Source organism: Varanus komodoensis, unplaced genomic scaffold, assembly GCF_004798865.1.
Source record: "Varanus komodoensis strain SLA01 unplaced genomic scaffold, ASM479886v1 scaffold17, whole genome shotgun sequence".
Lineage (NCBI taxonomy): Eukaryota > Metazoa > Chordata > Lepidosauria > Squamata > Varanidae > Varanus > Varanus komodoensis.
In genome coordinates, this window is record NW_025335505.1 from 18,983,217 (window position 1) to 18,997,900 (window position 14,684).

Consider the following 14,684-nt stretch of genomic DNA (forward strand, 5'->3'; position numbering starts at 1 on the left):
GTGTTATTTGTGGGAGAATAGTTTTATCCTGTTCCTAGCATTTGTGAAATATATTAACAAAAAAAAGCATGTCTGGAAATAGCATTCAAGGAATACTTTTGCACGACATGATGGCTAAGCTTATGTCTTGTAGTTATTTCTAATAGGTGCTTTAAAAGTTTTGTGCTGAACCTGTTATTTTTATGATTTTGAATCCCTTTGCCATTCTTATGTTTTCTTCATTTTATTTAAACACTTAAAATACGTTTACATACTAAATTTAAGCACATATGTCCTTTCTATAAGGGCAGGCCAAAGAACAACTTAAGAATCTTGCAGGTTTGACGAGTATCTGTAGAAGATGCTTTAAGAAATAGGATATTTTACATGAAGGCAAGGTAATGGAATATTTAAGAAATACGGATCTAAGAAAAAAATCTAAATAATGGTCAGTGGTATACTTTTGTTAGTGACATGGAAGAGATCAGACAAAGGAAATTCCGTAGGTAAGGCTGAAAAGCTGTCAGAAATGCTTTTAAATAGGTAGGTAGGTGGATGGCTGGCTGGCTGGCTAGATGGACAGATAAAAAGAGATCAACCAACACATGCAGAAGGGCATATAGCCCAGCCAAGACTTTTAAAAACTATGCTTCCTAGTTTAATTCAAGCAAACAAAAAACACTAAGAAGTACCCACTAAGGGAATACATGCCTTGTCTAGTTTCCGTCCACCTCTTCAGAGAGGATTTTACAATCATATATTGCTTGATGAATTTAAAATACCTCAAGGACCACCGAATGAACAGATATATTTGTCTTCCTTTCTGTACTGTTCTTTTGTCCAGTTTCCATATCTGTTTTACATCTACATGAAAATGTACATGCATTTATTTCCCCATAATATTCATAAGTATCTTTCTCTATATTTGCATTTTACCACCATGCACCCTGATCTCTTGATTGGCTGATTTGTGTCCTCTGCCTTGCTATCAAAAATGGTACTCCAGGAAGCAAAAGCGGAAGGATAGTTGCATTACAGAAGTTTTAGTTAGGTTGGTTCTTATTAAAATGCAAACCAAATACAACCTTCTTCTTTAACTGCAACCAAATATGAGTCTGTGCAATTGAAAGTTGTTCATTCTTCCTTTGCATACAGCCTCCTTCCATTTCCATCTCCTTCCTCTGTCTCCTCTGTGTTGTGGTGTAGACTGTAAGCATCTAAAGGCAGGGTTATGTTTTCTTTTACCTTGTGGAGACCATATTGCCTATTTTGTAATTAATGTGGACTTAATGGGCCTGTTTGGATGATTGAACAGTGCGCCATGGCTTATTTAAACTATGGTTGGTTGTGGCACCACTTTGAGTTTGTGGTGGCTTGTTGTATCACCTGAACCCAGTGGATGTAGACACAGTTAACACCCACTGGGTTTAGAGGACATGTTAAATGACACGTCATAAATATTCAGGTGGTACCTGAGGAACCAGAACTCTTCACAGCTTTAAATATGTAATAATGCACCATGTAAGTCATGTAAACCCAGTTGGTGTGATTATCTGAAACAATGAAAATCCAAGTTCTGACCTAAATAGTTCAGGTTATATAATTTGGGAATTATTGATAAACACTTACTTTAAACACATTTAATTTAAAAAAAGGCTGAACCCACGAGACATTCTCAGATATGTATTTTATCTTCTCTACTTGTAGCCATGTTAGGGAATCATTTTGAATAATTTCAAGTATATAGTCTTTGACTGAATATGGCAATTATATTTTCCTATAAATGTAATTTATTAAGAAATTTCTTTTGGCAGGGACAACAGTTCCCTGCTTTACTCACAGATTCTAGTCTGTCTGGACAGAGCAGTTCAAGCTCACAACAAGTCATACTAGTGAGTCATACTCCACATTCAATACCTGCAAACCATGATGAATTAGCATATCAGGTAAACATATTTATGAACTTGCCTTGAATGCAGATCCCAAATATGCTCAGTTCATGTCCTCTGGGTTGGGAAAAATACTGTCAATGTTCTTATTCTAATTAATGTAATTTATTACAAAAAGTATCAGTTGAGGTGTAGCATGTAATAAGCTTTGTCCTTTCAAGAAACATTTGAGGCAGTATCATACATTAAAAATAGTATTCCTTTTTCAATATTACTTCATTGTTTTTGTATATTAAAGTATATTAACAGTGCCATCATATGCATATCAGAAGTAAGTCCTGTTGAGTTTAGTGGGGCTTACCTTCAAGTGTCCCACCTGGGAATAGGTCATATGGAAGTCAGCGGGGCTTACTGTTTAGTAGGTATACGTAGAATTTCACAATTCGAATGTATTCTTATGGCACCATGTGATTTTTTTCTCTTTCAAAGCTAATCCCTAGGTGACTGCTTCTCTCATATTCATGGCTTGTTCCTCTTATAACTTCTGTTCTTTACGTACCATGTCTCTATAGCAGTCTCTCCATCCTGATGTAGTGCCTTCTGGATGTTTTGTACTGTTTCTCATAATCTGACTATTAGACATGCTGGCTGGAATTCACCTGTGATACATTGCAAAACATCTGGAAAGCACAGTTTGGGGAAGGCTGCTGTATAGTATTATTACTTTTATCTGATCCTTACATGATTCCTATCTAAACCTACCTACCTAAAATTCCTTTCATTTATTCCTCTGCTCCATGTTTTTTTCCCCTGTAACCATGTTTTACCGACTAGGTATGAAGAATTAATTTATTACAATGTCCATTTGAAAAGAATTGGTTTGCTGGATCAGATTGTGTAGCATTCTTTTTCCAGTGGTGTCTAACCAATTGGCTTTGTGAAGGTGATTTCATGTGCAATGATACTGATAGCCATCTCTTTGCCATTAGTTTCCAGTATACTGTTCTTAAGGTTCTGTTTTCTTAGAAGCTGTTTCTGACCTATCCAGACATGTATTTTTAAAAGCCCTCTAAACCCAGTTCAAAGGTGATGCCTGACAAGCTTGAAGAAAGTATCTGTGTTACTTGTTCTTGGTGTCCTATTTAAACTGATCTTCCGTGCCCACTTGAGTACTAGCGGCCAGCAACCTGTAGCTCAGCATATGGTGCTGTAGTAACTTTGTGCCAATACCATATGAAATGAGACAGTGGGTGAGTTCAGTGCTACATGGGTATGTTCTTCCTGTCCACCCATTCACCCCAAGATAGAACCCATCAACAGAGTTAGAGCTAATGAATTCTATAAATTCACAATGTATCATATGAGCAAGTGCTTCCTTTCTGTACTGAGCATGTTAATGTCTTGAAAATCAAACTACTGGTCCACCTTGTCCAGTATTACCAACACTGACCGTCAGCGGCTCACTCACATTTCAGGCAGGAGATTTTCTAGCCCTACCTGGAGATGCTGGGGATTGCACATGGGATAGTCTGCATGCAAAACACATGTTCTGCCACTGAGCTGCAGCCCTTTCCTAATAATCATACCACCTAATAAGTGGTATGTTGGAGGCGCTCTGCTTTTATTTTTTCAGCTTCATTTATAATTTCATAGACTATATTATCTGCATTCATTTTCTTCCAAATTACATAATCTCCTGTGCCATATTGGTTAAGTAAGTTAACTTTAAGAAAATCCTTGATAATTCTTCCACTTTAATTTTTCATTTCTTGCCTGTATTTGACATAGTTTTCCAGATGTAGTGCCTGAAATGATAGTTCCGAAGTGGCTGTCTATGTAATGAAGTGTGGTACAAGCACTTCATTTAGCTTCTCAGCAGTTTTTCTGCCTTCTTTCAGTTGTTTTTCCCTCCGTCTTTTCATATCTAACAATCCAACTGTCTCCTCTATGACTGGTTTCCTACATCTAATTTAAAGAGGTTTTATTTATTACAAGTGTTTATTAAATTACTGCTAAAATGAAATATGCATTTGTTTATCAGTATAAACTGATAAATGTTTACTCCCCATTTATAGACTCCTTTTTTTAAAAGCGGTAGTATTAGAGAATATTCTTTCTTTAGCCATCTCTACCATCTGTTCTTTATACTGTCTCAGAAAACATTATTCTTCTCCTTCTCCCTTCTACTCTTTCCTTCTTAGCTTGCCTTGTTTGGATTGTGTCCTATTTCATCTGACCCCATTAATAGCTGTATTTTCTCAGTTGCATATTCTCCTTAAAATTTCATGTGTGGAAAGTTGTTAAGAGTTTATTCTCTGCTCTCTTGTCTGGTATTGCTTTTTCCTGCTTCCACAGTGACAAATTAATGATAACTAAAGAATGGAAAGTCTTACCTGATGATTTTTTTTTGGTGGTTAATGTCTCTTTCAATCTGGATTTACTTCATTCAATCAGTTGATGATATGTAGCATTTTTTCTCTGCTATTCCAATAATTCATTATGGTTAAATATGTTAATGGCTTTGGAAATACTGCTGTAGTGAAAAACTGTTACTGATAGGGTTTAAGCCTGGAGCTTTCAGCCACAGTGCTTGAATTGCCTCTGGTCTTTGCTCACAGAGTGGGAGTACTCAGAAAGATGAATTGATGGAGACATAAGTCTTAGGAAAATTATCAGGTAAGAAAATTTCTATATTCAAAGGTTTCCTTACATCTGGAAAGCGTCTGTCTTTTTAAACTTCATTTTTCTGATCTAGTTTTATAATTTGTCATTTGGACAGAGTATGGCAGGCTGATTCCTGGACAGTGGCAGGAGAGTATTCTGTTTTCCCAGGTGGACCAGAAAGGCAGGCCCAATTGTAATTATCTTGGGAGGTGGAATCTCCCAGCTTCCAGAATGGCTTTGCCTTCAGAGCAGGTAGGCAGATTGAAACTGGCAATGGTTTTATACCAAGCCTTTTCCTGTTGCAAGCAATCCCACATAGATCCTTCACTAATACTTCTCCTCTTCCATGCCATGTGTGAGTTATCATAGATACAGAAAGGAGAAGATGTTATTGGCAGAGTAGTAGCAAATAGAGCTTTTATACCTAGCAAGTGAAATACAAGGAGCCAAAGGACAGAGCTGATAGTTGTAACACAGCTCCTGAGCATGATTATATCATGCATAGAAACCAGTGGGATAGTTTTATGCTTTATTACATTCCAAAGCAGAAGTGGGGATAGAATTACCAGAATGCTATGATGTTCATACTGGCCATGAACTTTGTTGAGAGGTACTTATGCCCAAGTCCTTTTAGTAGAGTTTAGGGTTTCTATAACAAAGTACAAGTTTCAAAGGATAGGGAAGCCATTGTCAGAAAATTACAGCTTGATAATAATGTTTAGCATTCATATAATACTTTTCTTAAGCTACTGCATTCAGATGTAAGGGCAATCCATGATTTGTCTTTATGGATACTAGTAGCCTTGAACTTAACATTCATGTATTCCAATATTTGCCTTTTGCACTTGGACCAGAATAGAAAATGCCATTCCAGGTTTTCTGTACACTGTAGTTTCTGTATTTGAATATTGTTTTTGGAAGAAGGAAGAAAAGAAGAAAGTGAACTCAAGTCTGTTTGTGTTCTTAACAGCAAATCTAGCTTTCTAAGATGCAAAGCTTGAAGCTTTGAGTATATCAATTTGCCCATAGTCACGTAGTCCAAAGTTTAGATTTAAACTGCAAAAGTCTTAGTTAATGTTCTTGCAAAGTCACAGTAGATGCTGCAACTTCTATTATACTAAATTACTCAAAAATGGATAAAGAAAGAGGGACAGAAACTAGCTGAAGCTAATAAGAATTTTTCTGGTGGTTCTTGTTCTCTCTCAAGCTTAAAGAGATGGTATTTTCTGGTAGAAGCAGACAGTGCTATGCCCTAAGCTTCTATAAACTTAAAAGGAATTACAAGGCTACCACCTTTCATCTCTGAGTATGGATGGAAGTTAACAAACAGAAAATGTGGCTGTATAGCCAGTGCAACTGTTGACTGGTTTGGCAAAATGAGGTTTCCATTTTGGATTGCAAAGTCATAGTTGGACGTCATGGCAGGCAGTAGCACAGAAAAGAGAACACCAAGGTCTGTTATTTTTTAACGGTGTTTTTAGAACAGAAAGTAAAAGGAATGGACTTCCTCTCTGAAGAGTAGCCATATAATTGTCTGCATGCCTTTTCTCCTTTCCCCAGCTTACACAGATAATGCACAACTGTTAAAGTAATTTCAGTTGTTTCCTATTGTTTCTCAAAGTCAAGATTTGGAATTCACAATACACTAACAGTGCTGCACCATGGTGGCTTTCAGTTCTGTCAGATATTTTACAGCATAGACCCATCATCCATGTGCATCCAGAGATGCTTCGGCTAACTGCATGGAAGCTAAAATTTGTCTTCTAGTTTCATTAAACTTCTCTGCAAAAATATGTTGCTCCACAATGACCCAAACAAGGCACAAGGTCCTGGTGGTTCACGAGATCCCGGTGGTTTAAATGTTGAATCTATGTCATTGCTCCCTCTGTGGCAGCTCTTTTATTGGTGGCCATGGCTTCAGTCAGGTTGTTGTCTAAGCTGGCTGCACAGAGTCAGTTGTGGTACTTCCATTATCTGAAAAAGAGGTGGTTCGCAGAATAGACCACTAACCTGTCATAGAGCTAACGAGGCTTTCTTGTGGGATCTAAACATTGATGTAGCCATTCTTCTTCAAATATACTTTCCAAGTTACAGGATAGAATATTTCTGTAGTTCCACTGAGAAAGAATGAGAAGGTTAGAAAAGATGGTGAGCTTGTTTCTCCCTTCAAAGATTGCTCTTTACAGTTGTTAGAGGACAACTCTTTCTATTGGTTGTAGTCTTGTATAAGCAAGGCCAACGCTTCTCAAAAAGGTTTTAACATATTCTTTATGTGGATTGCCACTTTAAAAACAATTTGTGAGAAAGTGTTTCTTAGAAGGAATCTAAGGGGTGTTCTGTTTGTGTTATTTGTCTCACCAAGACTGGCAAAGATAGTTCTCAAGATATGACCCAGGGAAAGTGCTGACAGGTTCTCAAAAAGCATGCCAGTGTTGTAGTGCATTCTGAAGAACAGGCTGTGTTTCTCCCACTGTTAGAAGAGTATATCTATGTACTTCTTTATCAGACAATGTCAACAGAGAATTTTGTCCTCCCCTGCTTTTACATTGTCATGGATGGCTTTCGTACCTTGAGACTCTTGGGGTTGTCCTTTTAGGGTTTTTTCCTGTTCTTTCATCCATCTGTTAGTTCTTCCTGTTTTTGTATTTTTTCCATTTGTTTATGTTGCAGAACTTGTCTGTGGCACAGGAGAGGCATTCTCCCATGATGACAGACAAATTGGTTCTGCCTGGCTGGTCCAAGTAGTGGAGATAGGGCACCCTAAGAGCAAAATAACCTCTTGCCACTTAATTAGAGCAGAAATTTACTGGTAATTCCTTACCTCTGTAAAACTGAGAGGAGATACATTATGCATTCTTAATGTCTTATTATGTTATTTTTCAAATGATAAGAAAATGGTTTGTAGATTAAAAACAGCTGGGGGAAACAAGTGTTAAAAGGGTTTAGATTGCTTCATGATCAATTCCTTCACTTTGCTAAACAGTTGCGCTAAATGTTGCATGGTATCTCTTGATAGTTAATAAATGAGGTGCCTTCAAAGCATGATCATATCACACTTGAAAAGAATACTAACTATATAATCTCACATGTTTTGGGGGGTTGACTTCCTATAACTATTTGTGTGTCTGTCTTATGCAACTGTTTCAGGTCAGTGAAGTTTCCCCTACAATGACCAAAGGCATTCAAGCTGAGAAAGAGCCCCGTGTACATCAGTGTTTTGAATGTAGTCAAACATTTTCTTCAGCTGCCATGCTTATGCAGCACAGTAAAGAAGTTCATGGAAAGGAAAGAATCCATGTTTGTCATATTTGCAATAAAGCTTTCAAACGAGCAACACACCTTAAGGTATGTGGTGAAATTGTTATCATGAAAATGAAAGAGACCTCAGAAAGTTCTGGCTAGAGCAGGAGATGCAAAAAGTACACCTGTATTTGTTTTTCCAGTGAAGGTCTGCTTCTTCTATGTGGGTATTTGTTGATAATAAATCACACTGCTGTTGTGAATCTTTCATAAGTTTTAGGAGGTGAGTTAAAAGACTCACCTAAGAATGAATAGGCATGCCTACACAATTATGCTCATCTGAATTTCCCCCTAGACAAACCCTAATGTATTGCTAGTCAAATTTTTGATACCAGCACTTGGTTGATGAAAAAGGCCAAAAAGTGTTTTCCTTCAGTATTACTTGGCTAAAGTAATTGAGAGTTGATTGATTTTCTATCTAGCAAGTAATATTTTCACAGTTGTTCCTAACTGGCAGATAGATAGCACAGGGCTGCGTTTCCCCTTGCTATGATGATCTTCCTGAGAGGTTCCCAGTTGTCCTTAGTCCTCTTGTTTAAGGAAGACAACCAGGTGCTTCCAGGCTGACCAAATGACCTTCCTTTCTGGGAAAACTTGTAGTATTTGATCAGTTTAGCAATGCTGACTGGGCTTGTATCTTTGTTGTGGTTTTCCTGTTTAGCATGACATATGATTTAGTAAACAGAAACTGATATCTCAACTTAGCTGTAGTAGCCCCACAAGATTGTCTGCAAGTGTGGGCTTCCTGATCAAACATGGTGTTCTGCTTTTGTGTGGTTGTTCTGCTGAAAACGGGAAGTGGTAAATGTTTGTGCTTCTCATTTTTTCTAAATATTTTATTACTGCTTTTCATACAAGAAAACCTTGTTCTTGTTAAGGGATGCATATTTACATTCTTTAAGAGACCAAGTTTCCAAATATTGTGAAACATGTGAAATCCTAAACAAGACAACTGCAACAAACAAACCAATTATTAAACTGATAAAATAGCAAAAGTCTTCATTAAAAAGAAGACCATCATACTTTATATATGTTCTTCACAAAACAGATGTGTGCAGTAACCCTGTGCTTTACCTTAATGCTTGTTTTATGTATAAAATCAAATGTCACAAAATGTTTGTCTGTTTTGGTTAGGAGCATATGCAGACACATCAAGCTGGACCATCTTTAAGTTCTCAAAAGCCAAGAGTGTTTAAATGTGATACTTGTGAAAAAGCCTTTGCTAAGCCAAGTCAGCTGGAAAGACACAGCCGCATTCATACAGGTAACAAATGAGCAGCACAAATGATTAGCTGTCACCTACTCTAGGGATATAAATTATTAAAGGAATGCATGTTATTTATTAAATGTCCAACTGCAAAAGTTGATATGGGAGATCACTTTCATATAAGATCAGGATTGCATATATTACAAGGCTATATGATGTGGTCACTGTACAGCCAGGGAATACAGACCTACAGATGGGCTTCAGTCACGGTTTGATTTATTAGTCCTTTTATCATTCACTTGGCTGCTTTTAGTGAGGAAGCTCTTGAACTGCTCCTTGCCAGTTCAAGTCCTATTAGTTTATATGTGGCATTCAAGAGTGTTTTTTGCTCCAGTCCAGTTCACTTTGAAATTACGCTTAATTTTCCTTATCTGTTGTAGGAGAAAGACCATTTCAGTGTACATTGTGTGAGAAAGCTTTTAACCAGAAGAGTGCACTGCAAGTTCATATGAAAAAACATACAGGAGAAAGACCATACAAATGTGATTATTGTGCAATGGGCTTTACGCAGAAAAGCAATATGAAGCTTCATATGAAGCGAGCCCATGGATATTCTGGTATGTGTGTCTTACTCAACATCCTTTAGGCCTTTCAAGACTTAGGTTATCTCTGTAGTTTATAGCACAGTGTTCACAAGGTTCAACATTTCTCATTTTCTTGGGTTACACTGAGCTCTAGAAATTGTTGGTTTTCTACTTTTTTATTTTCAGCCCCAGCTTTTATTCCTAAATATTCAAATATATTCTAGGGCATCATATTTTTCATGTCTAACTATTTGTGCTGAGTACTGTACTCTGAAGACCATAGTCTCTAATTATCCAATGAATATGTTTCTCTGATTTACTCTGAGGCTGAGAAACAGACTAGATATGCATTATGAGCCTTTCCATCCCGTAACTTAGTGTGGCTGTGCATTGGTTTGTTGCCAAAAGACCAACTTTGAAATATAAAGTGTTGCTAATTCCAGATAACTCATACATCACTGATATGAGGCCTAAATTTACTGTTCACCTGATTTAGTTTTCATAGTTTTTGCTATTTATAAATGCTGCTTGTGAACAAGAAGCCCATTTTTTATTCTAGAATCCATATTTCATGAACACAGATAAGATGGTGCAAAATGCTCTCTTTTATATCATTGCAATAACACTGTAAACCTGGCCTGCTTAGGAATAAAACAATCAGTTTTTCCTGAATGCATATAGGAATCATCAAAGCAGGAAAGATCCTCAGTTCATTCCCTTGCTTTAGTGATAATTCCCTTGTGCAGTTTCTGAAGGCAATTTAATGGATAAATACAGTAGTAGAATATGTATTAACCAACTGAACTGGAAAAATTGAAGTGCTCTTTAACTAGCATTTTAGCTTGTTAATAGATACTAGTTTCTTTTTAATATTTAGTTAACTTCTTAGAACACTACTACAGATTTGGCCTTAGTTGCCCTCAAGAGCTGCCACATAGTTAAATGGAGATACCAATGAATTGTTCACTGAAAGAATTGGCAACCCACAAGCTTAGAGCCCTTGAGACCAGATACATGATACTGCATCAAACAATTTCAGAGGGGAGATAACCTTTCATAGGACAATACTGCATAAAATGGGTACAGCTTTCTTTTTAAGCCAAAAAAATAAAGTATTTTATATTGTGCAGTTTCTGCATTTAGAAATTTCTTGTATTTAGAAAAATACCTTTTATAGTCAAGTCTTCTATAATTTCAATGGAGCTTGTGCTATACCTCTTAGTGTTATTTCTCTTGCATGTTATGGTAGGCACAGTACAAGAATCCACCGGTCAGCAAGGACAGGAAGGCGAAGACATTAATCGTGCTCTGAACTTGGAAGAGGTTGTTCAAGAATCTTCAAATGAATGGCAGAGTATAACAAATATTTTTTGATGACTACTAAGGTGAAAGCTTGAAGTGCTTTCAGGACTAGTTTTTTTTTCTAAAAAATAGTCATCTGTGCATTTTACTATTAAAATTTAACATATTGAAAAGAAGATAATATAGCTTTTTAAATATTACAAAAACACCTAAAGAATGATTGTCTTTTGTAAACTTGTAGCAGATTGGAAAAACACCAGAAAAACTTTGCTATATTGTCTACAATCAGTGATCTCAGGTACATGGAACTTGTTCATCTTTTGAATCCACCATAAGTGTATTTGCTTAAATAACAAATACCCACCCTCCCAGATGTAGGTATTAGCAAAGGGTGATTAGAAGATATGCTGTATGGAAGTTCTGCCAATCATGAGGATGTCTTGAGAGTTTAAAATTAATTGGAAGGGAACTTACCTCAAAATTAGATGGATGCAGTAGAAAATGAATATTACAATTCAGACAGTGTCACTATTTTAGTCCATGAATTGGTGTTGCTGATATGTCAGAAATAGAACTCATTAATTTATTGACTGTTACCTTTTACTATTTCTCAGTGGTACATATTCAGCTTCAAATTCAGCAATAATTATTTTTTTAAAAAACCAGCTACCAACAACAGAGGCTCCTTGAAATGAACAACAAACATCTATATTTTCTGTGTAGGTCTTACAGCTAAGAAACTTTAGATAGATAACCATGAAAAACATAAGCCATATATTAAAGATGGTAGAACTTACGCAACCATACATTGTCTTTACCAGGCCAAGTGAACTGTAGCTTCACTTAACAAAGATCAGACTCCCTAACAGTCCCAGGTGACTAAAACTCTTACTTTTTTGGTTGTCATTAACCCTGAGAGATTTTAAACATTTTAAAACTACCTAAACTTTTCACTATTGTTCTGAAAAGTTCCATTTTGTTAGAAAAGGTATCACCATATCAAAAAATCCCCACACTGGAATAAAGCATATGTTATGTTTAGACATTCCAAAGACAGAAGGATCTTACTTAGTTTTACTTTGATTTTTAAAATTTCTTTATATGTTATATATATGTGTGTATGTATATATACAGATATTTAAGCCTCTGTGTGGCTGATGAGTATATTTTGTAAATAATAATCCCAGTTGCAAGAAGTGTTCATAAAGTTTGCAACTTTAGGTGAACTCTTCAAAATCAGTATTGATTCATTTTATTGTAATGTAGACACATTATACCTTTCTGAAAAATTATTGCCTTTTATTTGCTCTCAGTTCCAGAAAGAAGCTATTTGTACATATAATTTATATTTTGTGTATTATAGTACTTTCTATTTCCTGGAGGGGAAGAATCACTGCTTTTGATAGGACATCTCATAATTCTTTTGTTAACTTTGGACATATGTATATAAGTGATATAGCTGGTGACTTGAAAATAACACTTTTGTTATGTGGAAATATTTAAGTCAAACATATGTTAAATAATATTAATTTTTCCAAACTTGGTTTTGTGTCTGATATGTTGTTCTTTTTCAGAATTTTTAAGTGGATATTTATGTTGTTTATTGGGGTGGGGGATTCTTACCTACTGTGGCCAAACCTTTTCAAAATACTTGATTCTGTAAACTTTGCATACTTCAGCTAAACAAATGCTATCCTATCATCCTGATTTGAGGTGTTGCTACTATTTCCAGAGTGGTAGTTGTGTTTGTTGCAGCAAAACAGTCTTGTGGCACCATAAAGTCTAACACAGCTATTATGGCATAAGCTTTCAAGGGCTGTTGGGCATATTACCAGTGGACACATCCTATGGCACTTCGGTCCTTGCACCAGACCCTGCCTGCTGTTTGCCTGCCACATCAGCCCATAAGATGATGCAGATTCTTTTTTCTAAGAGTTATGTGTAGGTTTCACTAATGGTGTTGATCATTTTACAAATTCCTTCGTGCCAAATGGTATTCATGTTCTTTTTTCCCTAGAAGAATCCGGGTCAGTCTGCTCTCTGTGTAAAGTGGCATAATGTAACATAATAACAGTGGTGTTTACATTGGTGGGATTCTCACCAAAAGCTTTGAACGTAAGCCATGCGAAGCCATACCTGCATATACATGCACAACAAGGTGAACTGAAGTTGTTGTTTCTTTTATTGATCATATGCTTTGATGATTGGATTTAGTTTTCTCTCTTGTTCTCCATGGCATCTTCACAGCATCAGAAGGGGATAGAGCCTATGCAGAGCAATGCTGGAACCCTGTAGGACTCTTGGGAGCTCTTTCTCTTCAGGAGGAGAGTTTTGGCAGACCAAGTATAATCCATAAATATATTTATGTTGACTGATGCTGTGAGAGGGAATAAAGAATGGGCTTTCCCCTTCATATGGGTTCAAGAGACACGGTTCATGTGACTAGGCTTTTTTCCTATTTTGCATTCTGAACCAAGCTGTAAATTTGTTGCCTATCTCATTCAAGAACAGGCACAAATCCATCTGCAAAGAAGAGTTCTGTTAAAATTTTTTCTTTGCTGAGCTGTTCTTCTTCTTCCAACCATACTTCATTTTTTTATCTGAGTTCTCATGTTCTTTCACTCTTTGAAAAAAAAGAAATACAAAACTGGTGTTTCTTTTTTCTTTTTGTTTTTCCTACTGTTGTACCTATGATGGTACAAGGAAGAAAGAAATACCAGGTGTCAAAGCTACCAAAGGAACAAAGCATGTAACGCTCATCTGTACTTGGAGCCAACCCGTATAAGTTCAGGAGGTTTGAAGGTACTGTAACCGAGAGAACAGCTGCAAAGAATGGAAAGCAGCAGCTCTGTGTAACTCAGGGACAAAGGCCACCAGCCAGAGCTGGCAACTGACGGAGCTACTTGCTGCCAGACATGGACCCTGCACTGTTCTCCCGGCAGTCAGATGGAACAAATCTGTGACTGGTACCTCCCTCGTCAGAATTCTCGGGTGCCAAGCTTCTCCCTTGATCCAAATCACTACCAAACAGTGGTGTTACCATATCAAAAGCATAACCTACATACACTACAAGAAAGGAATAGAAAATTCTCTCACATGTTCCTGTATGGCAGCAGACTCTCAGCCTCACCTAACTCCCTGGTTGTTGTGAAAGTAAAAAAGAGAAAAGGAGCAGCAGCTTGGGCTGCCTTGCAAGATGAAAACAAAAAGTGGAATATAAATGTAATAAGGCCATTAATAAAAGTTTTTCTTCATTATCCTACTCTAATTGTAATAATTGTTCCATATAATATCTTACTCTAATTGTAATAATTGTAATAATTGTTCCAATAATAAGTGTTGGAATTACTGCAACTCCGTTTCTGCACGTGTAACTATTCTGACCCTAAGTACTCTTATCTGCTTTAATGTGCTAATATCAGCACTATTAAAAGGACAATTTAGTTTGATCTCAGTCAATGATCAGGTATGTTTTTGTGGTGCTGGAGCAGTAGAATCAGTGGAATGTAATAGTGTTCCACTATATTGCAGCTTTTATAGGGAATGTAGTGAATAATTATCCAATTAATAACAGATCCTTATATTAATAAGTCTTTCACTCTGGTATTAATTTGTTTAAGGGATGTATCTTATGTCACTGGAAAGGTTGCCACATTTCTTATGACTGCAATGTGGATTAGAGAAAAATATGTCATCTTCCTGAGTGAAGATACTGCATACATTGCATTTGTTTTAACTGTGTTTTTGTTTGTTTTCTCA

The 14,684-nt window shown here is 36.6% G+C and overlaps 1 protein-coding gene across 9 annotated transcripts in view; it reads left to right on the plus strand.

Moving 5' to 3' along the window:
* Positions 1-12,468, plus strand: part of ZNF236 (zinc finger protein 236) — a 74,105-nt gene extending 61,637 nt beyond the window's left edge. For 6 of the 9 annotated variants that reach the window (XM_044426349.1, XM_044426351.1, XM_044426350.1 and 3 more), the window contains 5 exons: positions 1,794-1,925; positions 7,680-7,877; positions 8,967-9,096; positions 9,480-9,656; positions 10,873-12,468. In XM_044426349.1, the coding sequence (XP_044282284.1) occupies positions 1,794-1,925; positions 7,680-7,877; positions 8,967-9,096; positions 9,480-9,656; positions 10,873-10,997 (762 nt within the window). In that variant the 3' untranslated portion in view covers positions 10,998-12,468. Of the gene's footprint in view, positions 1-1,793; positions 1,926-4,486; positions 4,545-7,679; positions 7,878-8,966; positions 9,097-9,479; positions 9,657-10,872 lie in introns of those variants that run through there. The other 3 variants (XM_044426353.1, XM_044426355.1, XM_044426356.1) reach the window with 3 other exon arrangements.
* The last annotated feature ends 2,216 nt before the right edge of the window (positions 12,469-14,684 follow it).